General features: G+C 37.2%; 2 protein-coding genes across 2 annotated transcripts; both read right to left on the reverse strand.

Annotated features, from left to right (window-relative positions):
* Nucleotides 1–10: 10 nt before the first annotated feature.
* LOC141643825 (syntaxin-32-like) lies at nucleotides 11–6,478 on the reverse strand. Its single transcript, XM_074453144.1, has 4 exons — nucleotides 6,182–6,478; nucleotides 728–975; nucleotides 462–634; nucleotides 11–233 (listed from the first exon to the last, which is right to left on the reverse strand). Exons 1-4 carry the CDS (start codon nucleotides 6,384–6,386, stop codon nucleotides 11–13), a joined length of 849 nt encoding a protein of 282 aa, XP_074309245.1. The 5' UTR covers nucleotides 6,387–6,478.
* A 7,198-nt stretch (nucleotides 6,479–13,676) lies between these two features.
* LOC141643824 (syntaxin-32-like) lies at nucleotides 13,677–17,065 on the reverse strand. Its single transcript, XM_074453143.1, has 5 exons — nucleotides 16,693–17,065; nucleotides 15,742–15,995; nucleotides 15,470–15,648; nucleotides 14,258–14,455; nucleotides 13,677–13,921 (listed from the first exon to the last, which is right to left on the reverse strand). The coding sequence occupies exons 1-5, from the start codon at nucleotides 16,892–16,894 to the stop codon at nucleotides 13,762–13,764; spliced, it is 993 nt and encodes a 330-aa protein (XP_074309244.1). The 5' UTR covers nucleotides 16,895–17,065; the 3' UTR covers nucleotides 13,677–13,761.
* Between the last annotated feature and the right edge of the window lie 4,571 nt (nucleotides 17,066–21,636).

Genomic DNA, 21,636 nt, shown 5'->3' on the forward strand with positions numbered 1-21,636 from the left:
TATCATGGTTTTAAATATCGCTCAGATGTATCAACGATTTATCAAGGTTTTTGAGATTATTGTGACTGGATATTAAGGTGATATTAACCGCATTTAGCAAAAGAGTACCGTAAAATCTTAAACGTTTCAAACAAATTCGCTTCCCCAAAAAATATCCACAAAAAAAAGAGGCAAAAAGCTGCTGTTGTCTCGGCTGTTGCAGCAATGCCTGAGACTCTTCATCTGTTTGTTTCCTGAAAATTTATAGAATTAGTGTCATGGCATGCTGATACCATAAATAAAGTATTAAGTCATCAACTCGATGATTAAATCATGAGAATATCGTGTCCATTACATTCCGCTGCCAAAATTCCAACAGTAGAACCATACAAGTTTATGGTACAGCTGCACTCACTAGCTGGCATGGAGAACCGACTAAAAAATCTGAATGCGTAACTAACAAGAGAAAGGCAGATATGTACCTTGGAAATTGTGTGGATGAAGATGATGCACCGTTTACCCGTGGAGGAGGAGCAGGGGACTCGCTGGCTGCTGACTTGGTTGCCAATGGAGACTGACGAACAAAAGGATTTGTTAACTCCGTTGATGCATGTGGGCGATATAACTGCCTTCTAGTCTCATCAGCCTTTCGCTTCTGCACATACGATTAGAAACATTACATAAGGGAGAGATGAATGAAAAAGAGGGGAAATTTGATCAAAACCCCAACAATAGTTACATACAATACCTCAGTACGCATAGTAAGATCTATAAAATCCCTCGTTAAATTCCTTAGTCGATTCTTAAGGTTAGCTATAACTTCAGTGTAATTCCTAGAGGCGGCAGTAGAGACGTTCCAACTTCCATTTTGGGTGTTGCATAAACGCTGCAGATCTAACACGTCTGAATTAAGTGCAGTAATATCCTGCTTGATAACTTCACTCAGCACCTGAATTTCCCGAGTTGTATCATCAAAGACTGACCGCCTCTTGGACACTGCAGGGCACAGGTTTATTCATCAAAGAAATGAAAAATACACTTGAAAACAGCACCAAAAGCATCCTTTCCATAATCTTCTACTCCCACTTTCTATTTTATTTGTGATGTTCTATTCTAATACTTCATCAACAGAGTTACGCAGTACGCACCCCCGTACTGGGAGTGCAAGCAAGAAACGGGTCAAATACACACCAAAAGCAAGGGATAACTAGCAATTTAGCTAATAACAACAATTGCTTATTGATGGGGCATATTCTGCACCCGCTGACCGAGTCAACATCTTGAGCAAGGTGAAAGATATCCAAAGCAAGTCAACACCTCGGACAGCCTAGCCGATGCAGCCCATCGGCCTGTCACTTGGGTCCCGGCTAGGACAACTGATCAGCCGGGACACATATCCGCGTACTCATATCCAAGACCCTCGGCCGGCCTGCCATGGGTCCAGCGGCCGAGGGTAGAACGGTCTTTCCACCTGCTAGCCACTTGGCCACTTGGCCACTACGGGACAAAAGGTGAAAGTCTATAAATACTCCTCAACCCTCATTGAGGAAAAGATCCACAATTTAACCTAAGAATCACTATTCATCTGGTAATATCTTCCTTATCTCTCTACAATATACACTTAGCCAAGTAACAAGCAACTTATCTCTCTAAGTTCACTGACTTGGGCGTCGGAGTGAGTACGCTCGGCCAAAGCCGAGCCCTCAGTTTGTTCATTGTTTCAGGAGAGACCGAAAGGAAGTCAAGCAAGGACGTCATTCTACAAGCACGGATGGTAACAAATATCTGCTCTGGAATCACACCCGGAACAATTGGCGCCGTCTGTGGGAAAAGATACTAAAAGTTAATCAAATCCCTTAAAAACACAAAACAAAAACCCACCCAAAAAGCTAAGAAGATGTCGAAACAACAAGAGGTATTCGTGACTGACGAAGCCGAATTCTGCCAAGATGATACCGTCCACAATTGCGGGAGCGCAGCCCTCCACCCGAGTAATCCAACCGGAGTATGGGATGCCAATAATACAGATACGCCACGCCCGCCGACCAGGTCACCATCATGGGACACGTGGTTGATGCAGCTAAACTGAAGCTACTCCTGGACCTAATTGGTAGTACGCCGGCTCACACTGTCACACCGACAAGAGCGGCGGAACCCGTCCAGGAGACCAGGGCCCAGAATGTGACTCCAAGAAACTTGAACGAAGCCTTGGAGGAAGCCGACCCTGTCAAGACGCCGGGAGAGCCCAGAGTGCCAGTGGTCGACCTGAGCCCTTCTCGCACTCGCGGAAGGACAGCGTCACCGCGGCACCAACGAGGCATGCCCCAGAGAAGCCCGACTCACCAGAGTCGGAGAAGAAGCCCGACTCGCCAGAGTCGGAGAAGAAGCCCTTCCTACCACGGGGAGAGGAGCCGGACCAGGAATGCGAGGAGCCGATCGCCGCGTGTCGTTCGACACGTGGTCAGACAGCCCCTCAGCGCCTATGTCCTTGAAACCGCCGTGCCAACCAAGCTGAAGTTGCCGGCGCTCACATATAAAGGGGATAGCGACCCCACCGACCATGCCGAGCCTTTTGAGTCGTACATGTCGGTGTGGGAACAACCCGATGAAGTCTGGTGCCGAGTCTTCCCAACGACCTTGCATGGGATGGCTCAAAGTTGGTACAAGGGGCTGCCCGACGGCTCGGTATACTGTTACGCCGACCTAAGGGACGCCTTTTTAGCCCAGTACTCTTGCAATAAGAGGAGGGCCGTGGAGACATCGGATCTCCTGACTATCAGACAGGAGGGGGGTGAGTCTCTACGAAGCTATGTGAAGAGATTCGACGCCAAGGTTCAGCAGATTCGAGAGATTAATCCCGAGCTGGCGGCCTTCGCGCTGATGAAAGGCCTCCCAAGGGGAGACTTAAAAAACGAGCTCATCAAGTACGGAGGCCTGGGCTTAGACGCCGCCAGGAAGATGGCCGACCAAGCCATCAAGGTAGAAGACTATCACAAGACCTGGGTAGGCCACAGCGAGGCTGGGCACTCAGAGAAGAAGAGCCGCCGGGAGGACAACCCGGATGAAGGACGCCGTGACAATAATAGGTCACGGTCTGACAGGTCCAACAGGAAACAGCACTCGGCGGGCGCCGGGGGGAGTTCGGGACCATACACCCATAAGCGGTACAGCGGTCCCACCCCTCTGGTCAAATCACCGGCCGCCCTCAGCAAGAACGAAGGGCAGACAGCGCCAAAACCTCGATCACCTCGGCTAATTAAGACCGAGGGCGACGGGGGAACGAGCCGATATGCCTAGATATTTACGACGGCAGACAGCGCCAAAACCTCGATCACCTCGGCTAATTAAGACCGAGGGCGACGGGGGAACGAGCCGATATGCCTAGATATTTACGACGGCAGACGGCGCAAAACCTCGATCACCTCGGCTAATTAAGACCGAGGGCGACGGGGAAACGAGCCGATATGCCTAGATATTTACGACGGCAGACAGCGCCAAAACCTCGATCACCTCGGCTAATTAAGACCGAGGGCGACGGGGAAACGAGCCGATATGCCTAGATATTTACGACGGCGACAGGCGCCAAAACCTCGATCACCTCGGCTAATTAAGACCGAGGGCGACGGGGGAACGAGCCGATATGCCTAGATATTTACGACGGCAGACAGCGCCAAAACCTCGATCACCTCGGCTAATTAAGACCGAGGGCGACGGGGGAACGAGCCGATATGCCTAGATATTTACGACGGCAGACAGCGCCAAAACCTCGATCACCTCGGCTAATTAAGACCGAGGGCAACGGGGGAACGAGCCGACATGCTAACATATTTACGACGGCAGACAGCGCCAAAACCTCGATCACCTCGGCTAATTAAGACCGAGGGCGACGGGGGAACGAGCCGATATGCCTAGATATTTACAACAGCAGTCAGAACGTAAAACTCAGTTGCCCCGGCCAAAGCCGGGAAGAGACGAGGGAAACGCGACTTGCTCTCGGCAAATTAAGACCGAGCTTAAGAACGTATAAGTACAGTTGAGACGCAAATCTGACACCTCGGCTAACTAAGACCGAGCGTGAACGAGGACGCGATCAATATCGTCTATAAATACGAACGCTGTCGCGCCGTAACCCCGATTCCCTCGGCCAAGGCCGGGAAGCAGCGGGGACACAACGACCGATACGCTAACATGTTCACAACGACCGTTGGGAAGCGCAAATCCGACGCTTCGAATAATTAAGACCGAGCCTGAACGGGGACGCCACCGACAGGCCAACATGTTTAAAAACGTTAAGTACAGTTGAGATACGCATTCTAACTGCCCCGGCTAGGCCGATGGTAGAAACAGAAAAGAAGCGCTCAATTAATAACGTAAGAAGACAACTCAGATGAAAATGAGATAAAGACCCCGGCCAAGCCGGAGGCAAAATAAACAAGCTTTATTAAAAATGATCGCAGAATATACGCTCAACACACATCGGAGCCCATACCACGGCATAGACTACGCTGGGGGCAAATTGATGGGGCATATTCTGCACCCGCTGACCGAGTCAACATCTTGAGCAAGGTGAAAGATATCCAAAGCAAGTCAACACCTCGGATGACCCTAGCCGATGCGACCCATCTACTGTCACTGGGTCCGGCTAGGACAATCGATCACCGGGACACATATCCGCGTACTCATTTCCAAGACCCTCGGCCGGCCGCCATGGGTCATGGGTCCGCCGAGGGTAGAACGGTCTTTCCACCTGCTAGCCACTTGGCCACTTGGCCACTACTGGACAAAAGGTGAAAGTCTATAAATACTCCTCAACCCTCATTGAGGAAAGGATCCACAATTTAACCTAAGAATCACTATTCATCTGGTAATATCTTCCTTATCTCTCTACAATATACACTTAGCCAAGTAACAAGCAACTTATCTCTCTAAGTTCACTGACTTGGGCGTCGGAGTGAGTACGCTCGGCCAAAGCCGAGCCCTCAGTTTGTTCATTGTTTCAGGAGAGACCGAAAGGAAGTCAAGCAAGGACGTCATTCTACAAGCACGGGTGGTAACAAATATCTGCTCTGGAATCACACCCGGAACACTTATGTTCAACCAAAATTTCCCCACTATGCACTATCATATCAATTTTTACAATAAGTCTCTCTTAAGACAGATATATACAAATCTTAAGGTTAAAACGGGTCAAATACATACCACTTGCATATATGCATATATGTGAATGATGATGTGTCGCAAGATAAAAGCACTGGGACAGAAGATGGGACACAAAACTGGGACAGGTAATCTCAGCCTGTGTTACTCAGACTCAGCAGCAGAGAAGTGTCGTATCCGACGCGTATCGGAGTGTCGGACACGTGATTCTAAAATTTAAGTGACACGGGGATGCGGTCAAACAAGTGTCTTGACCGACTTTAGAGACACCGATACGACACTTCGAAATTTATTAATATCATTTTTTTTACATGGGAAAGGACAAATTTATTTCAAAAGTCCAACTTTTCAGCTTTCAATTGCATGTGAGTAATTTTATGGGGAAATAAAATGGATCACTTCTCTCTTCTTTTATATTTTAACATTTTCCCAGATTTCTCTCTCTTCTTTAACCCTTTTCACCTTTCTCCATGTTATTTCTTGATCTTTTCTCGCTCTCTCTTCTCCATCTTCCTTGAAATACTTCTGACTATCACTGTGCAAAAGTGTCGGGAGTCGTGTCGTACTGTGCAGTATGCCAGACGTGTCAGATGTCGTGTCTGGTGAAGTGTCGTGTCGACACTCGACACGCCACCTACCTGGAGTGTCGAAGCTTCTCTGATCTCAGCAGATTCTCTATCCCACTTTGTGTCCCATCTCGTGTCCCACTATACTCTTCTTGTGACACATCACTAATTTAAGAGAAATTGGTATCAATTTTATTATGTGAATGATGATGTGTCGCAGGTGATCTCAACTCAATATCTAGGCATTTTATTTTTGTCAAGTGGTAACTAATTGACCCGTCTTAAACGAGAATTTGTGCAATTTTAATACACTGAAAGAAAACTTAAAACCACAATTTCACAGCCATTAGCAGCATACATTAACCACTCAAAACACCGACCGAGGCGTAACTAGAAAAAGAATTCACAATCCAATCAAGAATCAACTTCCATATGAAAAATACGATAAATAGAAAAATGAAAAAAAAGTAAAAACCGACCTTTCGCTAATTTGGCAAGCTTCTGGAAAGTCTGACGAATACCCAAGCTGATCTTGGAAACCCGTTTATCGAACTCAAATTGTACCGGTAATGGCGAAGACGACCACGAAGATGAGGAATTCTTAAGGGTTTCCACAATGCTCTGAAATTCCTGCGTTCGATCTCTGCTATACGGTTGAGCGTTATACGGTTGAGTGTTACCCATGGCAATGTATTTAGTAACCCTAATTATATTAATTAACCTTGATAATTGGGGAATTTACTAGCGATTAAGTGTTGGGGATTTAAAGGAAGAAGATGATCAGTGTTTCAGAATTCAGAGCTTGCTCAACAAGTTAAAACCCTAACACCTAATTTGTAATTCCTTTTTATTTTATACTCCCCGCGTAAGGGATGTCACTGATGTCACTACCGCGAATCAAATTGATTATAAGTAGTTTATACCTCGTGTAATACAGGTACTTATAGTTTAATATTTTTATAAATCGGTTTTATTTAAACTATGTCGACTAGTCATAGGATAAGAAAACAAAATAGGAAAGAAAAAATTGATTTTTTTTAGGAGATTGAAATATCCTATTACTTTTATTTTTCTTTACAATAAATACATTTATTTCTTTCCTTTTTTGTTTTCTTATTCTATATGTCTAGTGGACATATGTTGGAAAACCCCTTTATAAAATTACTTATATAATTTTGGTATCTTATAATTTTATATTTCTCATCATCGTATTTTGTTTTGATAAATAAAAGTTGGAACTGAAAATTAATTAAGAAAATTGAGTAATGAGTTTAAATATATTTTAATGAAAATACTATTATAGCATAAAGCTGATGAGTTTAAGTTTATAATCTTTTTTCTATTTTTTTTTTTGTCACGAAACTAATAACAACAATTTAGAGTTTTGTTTTTATGCGGAGTATGGATCAACTCATCATCTAATAATAGCGTCAGCAATATATTTAACAATTTATAGTTTTATATCAATTTATTTATTTTAATTAAAATATTTTAGTTTAAAGTTTAGTGAAAATAATATAATTTGATAAAAAGATTAATTTTACTGAAAATATAATATGAATTAAATTATAATTATTAGTTTCCTTATTCAGTGAATGAACATAATTATCCTTAATTTCCTTTTTTTGAAAATATGCATTTTGGCGGAAAAATGATAGAAATCACCTATTCTTTTAGTAAATGGGAGATTATAATATAATATAATTATAATTACAATATAACGAGTTTCTCTAGGGACGGTAAAAACAAGAAAAAATATCACCATTCATTGAAAAATATCACCATTCACTTAAAATGCACATTATTTTAGTAAATAAAGGATTATAATTATAATATAATATAATATAATTATAATTACAATATAACGAGTTCCTCTCGAGACCATCTTAACTTAAAAAAAAAAAAGAAAAAATATCACCATTCACTTAAAATGCACATTCTTAAATAAGAAAATTAATTGATTTTTTTTTGGGTGACGAGGGAACCTGCAGGCTGCAGTCGCTACCTTCGGTGCGCACTAGGTAAACCCTTGGCTATACGTGATAACCTGCAAATAGAGGTGGAAAATGGGTCATCGGTAGACCTGGCAAAACGGGTCACCTGATTGGGTTCAGGTCGGGTCAATTCGGGTCGGGTCAGTTCGGGTTTCTCATTGATTTCGGGTTAACTCGGGTCGGGACCGGTTATTTCGGGTTTCGGGTCTGTTTCAGGTTTGTTGACGGGTCAAGTGGGGCGGGTTGTTTCAGGTCGGGTCATTTTCGGGTCAATGAATAATAGAGAAATTGTCATTTCAAATATTTTTGATTCAATTAGAGTTATATTTTGTCGGGTCATTTTCAGGTTTGGTGGTTTCGGATCGGGTCATTTTCGAGTTTGGCCAATTCAGGTCAATGGTCATGTTCGGGTCGGATCGGGTCAATTCGGGTTTTCAGGTCACATTCGGGTGATGTAGTTCGGGTCACTTCGGGTCTCAGGTCAGCTTTTTTGAGTCGGGTCAATCGGGTCGGGTTGCTTTTGCTAGGTCTGGTCATCGGGTTGGGTAAGGGCTGGGACAGTTTGGGTCGGGTCATTTCGGGTCTGTCATACATTTCGGGTCGGGTCATTTCGAGTTTCGGGTTAATTTCTGGTGACCTGTTGTCGGGTCACTTCGAGTCGGGTCACTTTTAGATATGGGTCATTTTGGGTCGAATCCTTTTCGGGTTAATGGTTAAAACACTTTAGTTCGTACTATTTTGATTAAGAAATACTATTTTGCAAATTTAACTATTTATTAAGAACGATTCTAACAAATGAAACTCTATTTTGATGCATATAACATTAATATGACTTAGTACTTGTCGTTTCGGGTCACCTTCGGGTCTCGGGTTAGCCTTATCGGCTCGGGTCAGCTTTGTCAGGTATACCAGGTAAGTCACCCGAGGGCTGAGGGTGACAGGCTCAAAGTCTATTAGGCATGGAGTCGGGCCAAGAATGCTCCACAAGATTTTGCTCTTATGGAGGCTTGAACATGTGTCTCCTGGGAATTTCATCAAAGTTTTAACCACTAGACTTCACCATTGCGGACAACTAGTTTATATTTAAGTTCATTCAATATATGAGAAAACAAATAATTATTCCCTTCGTCCCGGTCATTTGTTGACGTTTCATTTTAGGGTGTCTCATTCATATGTTACCTTTCTATATTAGGCATATGTCTTTAATGAGTTAGTTGATCATCCAATTTCATTACTGTCTACTTGTCATCTAATAATAGTATAATACTACCCTCAAAATCTCAAATCTCCCATCTCATTTCCTTAATCTTTGCGTGGAAAGTAAAGGTAAACAAATAACTAGCACGGAGGGAGTATAATTTATTTCATTAAATTATTATCTTTTTATTAATATTAAACTTAATTATATAGTAATTTTTAGTACTCCCTAAGCTATAATATTTGAATTAAAATAAAATAAATTTGATATATACAATTATAAAGTATAAATTGCTAAATTTTTTATTTATATTATTTTTGATAATGACTCAACTCATTATCTGTATGAAATAAATTTGTAAATCACTTTTATTAGTTTTGTGACGAAAAGAAACTGAGAAAAAAATTTGTAATTTGATTTCAGTTTCATTTTTTTTTTTATCAAAACAAAATACGGAGTACAATGATGAAAATGTGAACAAGAGATATATCTGCATGTATTGCACGGGGTTTAAATAGTTTTGTAATAATTAAAGTAACCATTTAATGTTATAACCGTTTAACCGCTAAATTGTAATTTATCAGATTGATAGATCTACTCCGGATTTGTTAAGGTTGTGAGGTGGCGTGGTTGTTTGTATTACAACATACTAGTTTTTGAACCCGTGCACTGCACGGGTGGCAATGTGGAGTGTTAATCGAAGTAGATATTAAATATATAGCTTTTAGAGTGAAGTTGAATGGTTAATTCGTTAATACTCGTTTTAGAGGTAACTTTTGAAAGTTTTTTCGGAAAATTCACGTGGTACCCCTAAACTATGTCATTTTGCACATGGTAACCAACATTTTAAGTTTTTGAACATGATAACCTTTAAGTTTAATTTTCAGATATGACATGCTCTTTTTATCGTTATTCGAATCTTCAATAGAACATAAATTATAGACCAGAAATCGAAATTGACCAATTTTTTTTCCTATATTGATTATCTCTTCGAGATCTATAATTTGATAAAACAAAAAATGGTCATTCGAAGATTTAAGATCGAAGTTATGGTCGATTTTAGAATTCCATGATAAAAATCCCTAGAAAATTTCAATCGACAATTTTTTTTTCTCAAATCGTAGATTATGACAAGAAAATGTGTGTAGAACAAAAAATTGTCCGATTCCGAATTCCGGTGCATGGGTTATGCTGAATTGAAGTTTGTTAGAGCGACAAAAATGACATGTTGTGTATAAATATCTAACGTAAAGGGCAACATGTACACAAACTTAAAATATTGGGTATCATGCGCAAAGTGGCAAAGTTTAGGGGTACTACGTGAATTTTCCGAAGTTTTTTTTTATTTATGCATATATTTGTAAAGTTATATCTCGTAATTTTCTTCATAGTACGTTGTGATTTGTTTTCTTTTCATCTAGTTAAATATTTAAATTATGCGAGTTTTAAGGGAGACTCACTGTTATTTGCCTTCTCGGATATTTTTTTGGACCCTAATTTTTAGATTGATACCATAAAGTGATAAGTTGATGCTTAAAGATTGTAAATAAAATTATTAGTTAATCAATTGAGAATTTAGATGCATAATTGTTGAATTTGCCAATAAAATTCCTTCCGTGTCGGTCAGCTTCCCCACATGGCTCTCCAACTCAACTGACCAAGACCGCCCCTTACACACCGCCCCTCCCACCCTTAATTACCTTACCTTACCCCAGTCACCCAAGCCTACCGCTCCTCCTCAACCACCAGTCCTTCACCCACCGCCCCTCCCTCTTCCGTCCCCTCCAACACCCGGCCGCCCTCTTCTCCGCTATCCCAACGCCCCCCCTAAGACTCTAATTTGTATAAATATCCCTAAAATAATTTTTAGACCTTAATTTTTACTTGTGTACAACAAATTAATGCTTACAGATTGAAAATAGACTATTACTTGATTAATATGTGAATTCGGATGCATAATTATTAAAGTTACCAATAATTTGATAAATGTGATGACCAAATTTACGAACAATTTATATGTATAAAAAATAATATATGTAATATTTGTGTTTATTCGGCTAGAGTAACAATTTAGCTTATACTTACTATTATTCTATTTGCTTTGCATTTTTTTTTTTTGAAAAACGACAGATAATCCATTCTCCCTAGTTTCTGTGTGGCATAAAATTTGAATTCAACCAATATTAACAATTAATTGAAAGATCAATTTTGAATTTATTAGAAGTAATTATTAAATTCCAAAGTAGCTTTAATTTGTAACATTAATTTACATCTTAACCAAAAAGATCCATCGCAATATCATTTAAATATTCTTAACAATATTCTAATAATCCAATGGTTTCGGGTAGGCTACCATGCATGATGGATCTATACGGCTACACACACCAAAAAAGAAGGTTTACACGATACCCGCTCACCATTTACCATCAGTGAAATAATCACTTAGATCTTATAATGTGATTTCGAACCGTTGTTCTCTCATAAAAGGTTTCAAGTAAAACGGTGTTACACTATAGTATATATATTGTCACGATAAACTGCAGGTATATTAAAAGAAGTTTATAGAGGAAAATGCTTTGGTATTCGATAACGTAAAGTAGTTTTACCTGTAGAATCGCATTAAATCATATTTGTCTTGTGGGAATGGTTGGAAGTTGTTTTATATAAGACCTAAATAAAGAGTAGAGGTTGTTATTTTGCTAATGATAAGGTTAACCATCAAGTCTATGCCCTCTAAGTCATACATAATTACAAAATTACGTTAAACATTGCAAATTTATTCATTTTTCTATTATAAATAAAACACAACTTTGAATATATAACCGAGACGGAGGGAGGATATTTATTTCAAAAAAATCCGTTAAATTACATAAATCCTTAATTGGCTCCTTATCATGTGCCCATTGGGCACATGATAGAAAAACCCTTTTTAAAATAGAGATGTTATAATTTAAAGGAGGCCAAGAACCCAAAGCAATTGTTGTACGTGTGAATACTCTTACAACCTCTATACAAATACCCGTACTACCCAAAACCGACACGATGGAAGAGAAAAAGTTGGGTGAATCATAACCGGCTCGTCCCAACCCAAAGTTAATCCAATAACCGTGATAGCCTAATAAATAAGGGGCCAAAGTAGACTAAATTGATATTCGTCTAAATTTTGACTAAAAATGAAAATAAATTCACTAAAATTTTAATTGACATGAAATTGTTGATTCAAACTCGATCTCTTATAATAAAATATATGTTGATTACCCAGTAAATACCAGACATGATCCTCGACCTAATTTGTCACCAAGTAATGAAAGGATCTGAGACATTGAGGATTCGACATAAATTCTCTGAACTTACCAGAACCTAATATTAATCCAACATAACCTAGTCTCCATGTGACATCTCCATTCCCAAATTTTGGCTTGTTGTCTTCTACATGATCTTCGTAATTGTTAAGTGATAGTTAAGCAACATGTCAAATGATCCTAAAACTGTTCCGAGCTCAAATCCGCCATAAAACTTAACATTGTCTTTGTATTACATGGAGCTATAGATGTTATACTCTTCCATTTGAAACTTTGAGCTCAGATCTGCCAAAATAAAAAACAACAATGGAAATAAAATGTAGGATTGTTTCAAAATTAAGAGAATCGAGAAAGCATCAAATAATACGTATAACAAATGTACATAAAACGCCAAGTTGATTATAAGAACATAAAGCAACCATATGGAGGTATTTTTTGCTGAGATTTTTATAATTTCAGCACTTGACATAAACTTTCACTTCGTTCACAAGAGCACAATGTATAAGCGTAATTGATGTAATCGGTTACAAACTCGAAAACGAAACCGTAAGATTGAATAGTTTTTGAATTTCTGAAATTAATGTTGTAGATAACTCGTATATCACACATACTCAAAAAAAAAGAAAAAAGGAATAATTTTATCATCTACAATTTGACATGGATTACTCAGTGTTTCTCTTAAGAATTTGTGTTTATTATATGCATTAAAACACAAAGAACCTTAGCAAATCAGAAATCATGCTTATTGTTAAGATTGTTAAGATTACAATATAATTTTTTGTCTTCATTATTGTTGGCTATTATTGTTAAGATATTGTTAAGATTATTACTCGGATACTGAATCTATAATTTCAATTATGAATTATCTTAAATGACCTAATCACCTAATATTTTCCACCTAAAATGACGCAGTTATTAATGGAATGAAATCAAGTTGATTTAATATCAAATTTCAATGTGTGTCACATTTATTATAGGATTTTGTACCTACCCCCTTGATATTAGGTTTTATGAATAAACCAACTTAGTCGTAATAGCATATTAGCAATTAAGTATGAAATAAATACAATCTTTTTTTTTATTATTGTAGAATTGACATGAGGCAATTTAACATGGTAATGACACGTGGCCTATCGGTTTCTGCTTTAATATAATATATGATATGTATGATTATGATCTTGTATTTTTTGGATCATTTTGAGCCAAGTACATAGACGGAAAGGAAATTGATACCTCAAGTCTTTAGAATGGTTACATTTTTTTGTTACATTCATTTGAAAAGTACTTCTCAATCTCATGGTTTAAATACCGCTCGGTTGCATAAACGATTTATCATTGTTTTTCAAGTTTATTGTGACCGAATATTAAGGTGATATTAACCGCATTTAGCAAAAGTATACCCGATAATAACTAACCTTAAACATTTCAAACGGTTGCTTCCCCCAAAAATATCCAAAAAAAAAAAAAAGAGGCAGAGAGCTCCAATCAACAGCACAAACTTCCCTTAATACTTCATTTAGATTTTCTCAATGTATATACTCCAACTAAGAGTCTCTTCTAAACATTTATGCAATGAAAACGAGGAAGAACATCAAAAATATGATCAATACGAAGAATATCTTGATCGTCAGCCATCCGTTTGAGGATATACTGTTAAGGTACCTGACCAGCTGGTTTTGGGCACCATCAACATTAGCTAGAGTTCTCTCCATATCCTCGTCAATCCTGCTCACGACAGCAGTATTCGGATTATGATTTATGATGCCATTCGAAGTAAAATGACCCAATTGGAAAAAAACGCGTAATAATGAGATATCCGTGAAACATGAAGAAGTTTGTTTCTGAGACGAGGATTCAAATAAAAACGTCTTAGCTAACATAGTGAAAGATTAATAACCAGGAAAAATCAATGCTCGACTGTAATCTTAAGAACCGACCAAAATATGAGACGTGTGCCAATTATGAGCTTTACGGCAAGTAAATTGAACATTGGAACAGCATCATGTCCTAGAAGACTACAGAGGAAGAAAAAGGGCAGAAAAGAAAGGGGGGCAAACAAACCTGATTGCGACCTCTCCCTGTTGAGACACCATGGTTGCCAACTGGGTAAAAATATTACTTAGTTCATGAGTTGTAGATTCGAAATTCTGAAGGGATTCAGCTCTACTTTGCATATACGTGTCCTGTAGTGGAACCATTTGTTGCTGCTGTTGTCCCTGCTGTTGCAGCAATGGCTGAGACTCTCCGTCTGCTTGTTTACTGAAAATTTATAGAATTAGTGTCATGGCATTGGCATGTTAAATACCATAAAGCATTAAGTCATGAACTCGATAATTAAATCATGAGCTCAACGATTAAGTCAATGTCTGAACAAAAATGTAAACTTGCATTTTGCAGAACCGTCGAGGTTTATGGTAAAGTGCACTATAAACAGCTGCACTCACTAGCTCACGTGGAGAACCAGCTCAAAAATCCATCTCTGTAAGAAACAGGTAGATTTTATAGAAAGATCTTAAGATCTTCCACTCAAAAACAGATTCACGGAAACTTAATCTTCTATTTATACTCCCTTAGCTGCAGAAGTGCCAGAAAGGGTTTTCATCGATCTACAACAATTTCAGTAAGCGCAACGAAGCGTCCATTATAAGATCAGTTACTCCAAATCTTCAGTTGTCGCCTTGTGTGCTTTTACTGGCATCCAGTTTACATTTGTTTAGGATCGACTAATGTTGATAATTCTCCCTTCATCCCGTTTATATTGTCATCATTTCTTTTTTGGCTCCATCCAAGATAATAAGCCCTTTTCTCTAACAACTTAGTACAAAAAAAAAAAAAAAAAAAAAAAAAAAAACCGAACATCTCATTTTATAAATGGAATAAAGAGAGTATTTATAGCCCATACTCAGTAAAAACAGGTTGGTTGGAGACTTGGAGTGTTAGACATGGGTTGAGAAACAGGAGTCAGAATATGACACAAATTGACGCCTGTGGATTGTCAGTGACAATGTAACTTCTTTGATTTCTAGGCATTCTGGGTGAAAGTTAGCTCCCCTGGCTACTTAATGGAGCATATCGGTGCAAACAACAAGAACAAACTTTCTCAGTTAGTCGGGAATCCAAACGATTAGTAGCTAATACCCACCCTCAAATACTCAAAGCAAGCCTGTCATAGCCTACCCATGGAATCATTTCTATGAGAAACAATCATTGTCGTAAGAGGATATGGTTGTCAAATCTCAATGCATAACCACTAAGAGAAGGGCAGGTATGTACCTTGAAAATTGTGTGGATGAAGATGATGCACCGTTTACCCATGGAGGAGGAGGAGGAGCAAGGAACTCACTGGCTGCTGACTTGGTTGCCAGTGGAGGCTGACGAGCAAAAGGATTTGTGAACTCCGTTGATGCATGTGGGCGATATAACTGCCTTCTAGTCTCATCAGCCTTTAGCTTCTGCACATACGATTAGAAACATTGCATAAGGAAAAAATATACGAAAGAGGGGGAAAGTTTGATCAAATTCCCAACAATAGTTACATACAATACCTCAGTACGCTTATTAAGAACTTTTTCACACTCCTTCGTTGCTGTCATTAGGCGATTCTTACAGATATATACAACTGCAGCGGAATGACTAGAGGCGTCATCAGAGACGTTCCAACTTCCATTTTGGGTGTTGCATAAACGCTGCAGATCTAACACGTCTGAATTAAGTGCAGTAATATCCTGCTTGATAACTTCACTCAGCATTTGAATTTCACGAGTTGGATCATCAAAGACTGATGAGCTCCTCTTGGCCACTGCACAACACAGGTTTATTCATCAAATAAATGAAAAATACACTTGAAAACAGCACCAAAAGCATCCTTTACATCATCTTCTACTCCCACTTTCTATTTTACTTCTGATGTTCTGTTCTAATACTTCATCAACAGAGCTACGCTACGCACCCCCTGGCATATTGGGAGTGCAAGCAAGAAATTGCTAATAGACACTAGCAGTCTAATAATCTAGAACATCCCGATAATCAGATCAATCAATCTTGATCACAAACATCGAGCAAAGGGTATGGTGTCCTAAATTTGCCTATTTGCACAAAAATGGCAACATCACAACATGAATCAACGGCCTCCTAAAAACCCACACATAAACCCTATAGAAGTATAAAAGTAAGGCAAACACCTTGTCTAAAAGGCGCGCCTAAAATGCATCAAGCCGTTTTGGCTAGTGTCTCAACCAAGGCGCGCTTTTTTAAACTAGGGTTTAACCAAAATCCCCACAATGCAGTATCTATCAATTTTAATCCATTGAAAGAAAACTTAAACCCACAATTTCACAACCATTAGCAGCATACATTTAACCACACAAAACACCGAGGCGTAACTAGTCTCAACACAAGAATTCACAATCCAATCAAGAATCAACTTCCATATGAAAATGCATAAAAACAGTAAAAATACGATAAATAAAGAAATTAAAAAAAACGTAAAAACCGACATTCAGCTAATTTGGCAAGCTTCTGGGAAGTCAGATGGATTTTAAAGCTGATCTTGTAAGCCCGTTTATTGAACTCGGATTGTAATCGTAATGGCGAAGACGACGAAGACGATGACAATGACGATGACGATTTCTTAAGGGTTTTCCAAATACTCTGGAATTCCTGTGTTCGATCTCTGCTATACGGTTGAGCGTAACTCATAATCGAATTAATTAATTGAATTTGTTGAGATTGCAATGAACTTAGTAACCCTAATTATATTGATTAACCTTAGTAATTGGGGAAATTCCTGGGGATTTTGCGTACACTCTTACTATAGTGGAGCTCTCCAAAGGAACACCGTCTCAGAATTCAGACCTTGCTCAACAAGTTAAACCTAATTTGTAATTTCTTTTTATTTTATACCCTCCGCCAAGGGATGTCAGTGATGTCACTACCGCCAATCAAATTGATTCTAACGAGTTTCTCTTTAAACGGCCTTAACTTAAAAACTTTAGAAAAATTATTTTCCGAGTATGTTTTTATATTATTTTTCATTATCATATCCCTATATATAAAAAAAAAGCTAATTTGTTCAATTACTAATAAACAATTTTCTCAAATCAATTAATTTCTTCGATTTTGGACGGTAATTTGTCTATAGAATAATTTTTAGTTCGTTAATTTCAAATCATCAATCAAGTCATTTTTTTATGGCTTAATAACAAATTTTTAGTTTTATATAGGGTTGTGACTTTGTGGTAATTTGGGGATGTTTGGTGGTGGTCGGTTGAGGGCGAGGGTGGAGGTGGATGGCAACGAGTAGGAAAGGCAATGGGACGATGGTGGGGTCTGTAAGAGGGAAAGACACGGAGTGGACAACGGTGGTGGGGTAAGAAGGTAGATCGTGACGGAGGGGATGGTTTGTTGGGGCTGTTGGAGAGTAAAAAAGTTGAACTGAACTAAACTTAATTAAGAGTTAATTTGTGAAGAAATGAGCTGAACTGAATTGAATAGAGCTTAACTAAATAGGTGCTACAAATACGTTTATGGATTTATTTCAAGCTTACCATGGTCTTAACAAATCACACAAATTCTCTTGTGCGACGGTTTCACGTGCGGCTAATATAGAAGTGGCCACCTTTTGATAAATAGTGATCACTCTTGGTTAAATAGTGACTAAAGTGGTTATTATTGATAAAAAAAAGCGCAATTTATTTTCGCAATACATATTTTACTCATTACAGTATTTTTTGCACCAAACTTTCGATTTCTTTACCCTTGACCAAAAAAATCATCAAACCTAATTTTCTCTCCTTTCCCTCTTTTGTTAAATCCGTAACTTACTTCAACCCCCTTAAAATTATTCAATTATGAAGGATTATTCGAGTATAGATCAAATATTTAATTCAGTAATCCATTACTAATAATTAAATTGACTATATATTATAATTTTGTATCTATTTTAATTAGGGGTTTTGTTCAAATTAATTGGAGAACCGTCCTATTCAATTCGCATGATATTATAGTCATTTGCTTGAAATCCTACGAAGGTCCACTCAAACCAATGTTTACTCAGGGATTCGTAGGAGGAAGAGAAAGCAAGTGGAGCAGCGTAGTAGTTAGTTTAGTTAGATTTTTTTCTTTTTTCTTTCAATATAGTATAGTATGTACTACGTAGTTATGGGTTAATTTCCTTTCAAGGTAGTACGTAATACGTTATAACTAGTTTTATACCCGTGCAATATTTTGCACGGGTTTACTCATTTAGCATTTTGTTTGCAAAACGTAAGTAAAAGAATAAAAATGCAAACAAAAAAAAAACAAAAAAAAAACACTCTAATTCTTAGAAAATGCCTCCCTTTTTTCGCTCTATGGTATAAAATGGCTCCATCTATTACTTGGAAACCAATTAATTTTTTTGAAAACGGAATACATTATATAAAATTCAACTATAAATAGGAGAAACTCATGGGAAAAAAATCGTTTGGATAAAACAGTGAAGGGTTGTGGCGGTGAGCTTATCTAGACTTGACAAACAACCATTTTTTGGTCAATTTCAATCAATTTATTTAGGAAGTGATCATTGTCAAACAAAAAATATTCGAGTCAAGTCATATTGGCTCAATTCAGATTACGACTCAAATCTTCTCCTAAGATCATATACGACAACTTCATTCATTTGTCACGTCTGAGGGTAAGGATCCTATTATTCAGGCATGCTCATTTTTAAATGTTTACATTATACCTATGTTACTGGGAGATTTAGTTATCATAATCATTGTTTTATATTTATCAATCCATGTGAAACAAAATTAGTAATTAAACAATTACTCAATAAAGATAAATTAGCTATTTCACAAATTTTTATTTAAAATCCGTCCTAAGCTTAAGACATGTCAAATAATTAGGAAAAACGATAAATTTGTCTTATATATATATGGAATAGACCTGTGCAAAATTCGACCCGACCCGAAAACCCGACCCGCCCGACCCGTTTGTAGGGTTACAAACCTGATTTTTCCGACCCGCGACCCGTTTGACCCGAATCCGAAATGACCCGTTATTTTAGGGTCGAGACCCGACCCGTTAGGTCAATGGAAAATCATGAATTTTATTAAAAATATTAATATTTATATATTATATTTGAAAATATAGTTAATTTTTTTTTATTACTTAAAATTAATAATTCAACCAAAAAGTCAATTTTATATAACTTTTATAATATTTAATAATAAAATAATTATTAAAAAAACTTTATTTTAATAATTATATAAATATAATAATTGTATATGATAAATATGATTAAAATAATAATTTTAAATATATTTTACTTTTTTAAAAAATATTTTTTAAATTTAAAAAATCGTTTAAAAAAAGCGCTAAAAATTATTTCTTGACCCATATTCTGACCCTAACCCAACCCGTGACCCGTATAACCCGACCCGTATTCTGACCCCACCTGTATGACCCGACCTGTTTCACAGGTCCCGTCCTAATGTTAAGACAGATATCCGTTCAAAACAGATTAACCGTAACTTATGACCGTAATTATTCACCCAACTAATTGGGCTAATTCTTACTCCAAAAGAATCAGCCCATGAAAATAAAATCAGCTTAACCTAGCTATAAAAATACCTCATTGAATTTATTTAATCACTACTCATTCACTCTCATCCTGTCATCCACATGTCGCCCCTCTTCTCCTCCCTCACTACTGTAAAATTTAGCTTAAATGTTCCTTTAAAAATTCTCCAATTATTATTAGTATAATTCACAAACAGACTCCTTCTACACCTTCTCGATCCTATTCAACCTCAGCTAAAATTTGTGGATTTCAATTCGTCTCTAGTAGAATAATTTCGTCCGTTATTATCTTTTTTTGTATGTCAAAATCTATTATTTTTTAGGTTAATTTTAATATTTAAATTTTTAATTTTTGCTAATTGATTCTAACTTGATTTAATATTTTTCTAAGTTCACCAATATTTCTTAAATAAATAATTGCATGTATCTTTTGATGGCTAATTAATGGTCTTTCTCAAAAGAAAAGAATTAAATAAAAAAGGTTAATGTTTGCTTCAAAGATTAATTTGTCTCCTTCGAATATAGAGAAGGTGGTAGATCTACCTTTTATTGCTTAAAGTTTCTTAATTTCATTATTTTTCTGTATTATATATATACTTTTTTCGATTTTTTGACTCATGAATTTTTTAATGAGTATATTTTTTCGAAAATATATTTACGTTTTAAGGTTTTTGATTTTTCCGTATTATATAGGAAGTATTTTTTTATTTTTTATTTATAGATTTGATTTTATTCTTAACTGTGAGGACTGAGGAGAGTGATGTTTATTTGAATTATTTTTTCACTTTCTGTAATTTATTATTTTGTAATTATTTGTAAATTGAAAATTTAAATTATACAAAATTTTGTATATAAAAATTTGGAATTTCATACATTATACAATTAAAAATTTGTAATTTATTATTTTGTAAATCAAACATTATACAATTGAAAATTTTGTATATAAAAATGCAAAAGTAATTGTATAACGTTTTATTTTGTATAGTTTGTATGAAATTTGCAATCTTTTAAATCGATGGTAGTAATTAAATGGGGTGAAGAACGTGGGGTGTAGGGATGGCAATGGGTGGGATATGGATGGGGTGAAGTCATATCCATATCCATTTAATTTATGGTCATCCATATCCCACCCTTATCCATTTAATATTTTTTCATCCATCCATATCCATACCCACCGGGTGGAGCGGGCACCCGTTGGATATTTTCAAGCTTATAAAATTTAAAGGCAATACAACATCAAAAAAATTGTGACGATAAAATTAAAAGCGTAAATTACCAAACATATCATATTACATATGGCATACAAGTACATCCATTTTAAATCATATACAAAAATCATAAAATAAAAAACAATTTCTAATCATCAGAATTCCTAGTTCTCCACGAAGACGTGTAAACGACTTAATGTTCTGATTTGCTCTTGGCTCATGATATCAGAGAATTAGTGCGTAAATATGGGCTTATGGAAAGTGAACTCAGTGGAGTAAGGAACTAAGGGCGTTGGTAATAAAAAGACCACTTGGGTAGTGGGGTTTACAATGTTTTTTTTCTATTTTACATGAACTTTGATATATGATTTTTTAAATCAAAATAATTATTAACTTTTTAAAAAAATTATAATAATTTAATTGTAAATATTAATTTCGGGTATCCACCGGGTGGTTAAGCGGGTGACGGATGATCCATATCCCACCCTAAATTCACCCATATCCATATCCCACCCTAAATTCTAAAAAAATTCGTCACCCATATCCCACCCATTTAATTTCGGGTGGATGGATATCCACAGGGTAAGGGTGAAAACAAGGGACCAATCACATCTCTTTAATTGCTTCAGCTTTTATAGATAGGGGATTACAATATACATGTGTTTGTAA

The sequence above is a fragment of the Silene latifolia genome, chromosome 2, assembly GCF_048544455.1.
Source record: "Silene latifolia isolate original U9 population chromosome 2, ASM4854445v1, whole genome shotgun sequence".
NCBI classification, from domain to species: domain Eukaryota; kingdom Viridiplantae; phylum Streptophyta; class Magnoliopsida; order Caryophyllales; family Caryophyllaceae; genus Silene; species Silene latifolia.

Bases quoted from the DNA above. Each gene is read 5' to 3' on its own strand.
- LOC141643825 (XM_074453144.1), bottom strand. From the start codon at position 6,386: ATGGGTAACACTCAACCGTATAACGCTCAACCGTATAGCAGAGATCGA. The intron at 635-727 runs GTATTGTATGTA...TCGTATGTGCAG, and splicing joins ATCTTACTATGCGTACTGAG to AAGCGAAAGGCTGATGAGAC. The intron at 234-461 runs GTACATATCTGC...ATAAATTTTCAG, and splicing joins TCATCCACACAATTTCCAAG to GAAACAAACAGATGAAGAGT.
- LOC141643824 (XM_074453143.1), bottom strand. From the start codon at position 16,894: ATGAGTTACGCTCAACCGTATAGCAGAGATCGAACACAGGAATTCCAG. The intron at 15,996-16,692 runs GTCGGTTTTTAC...TGTGTTGTGCAG, and splicing joins GCTTGCCAAATTAGCTGAAT to TGGCCAAGAGGAGCTCATCA. The intron at 15,649-15,741 runs GTATTGTATGTA...TCGTATGTGCAG, and splicing joins TTCTTAATAAGCGTACTGAG to AAGCTAAAGGCTGATGAGAC.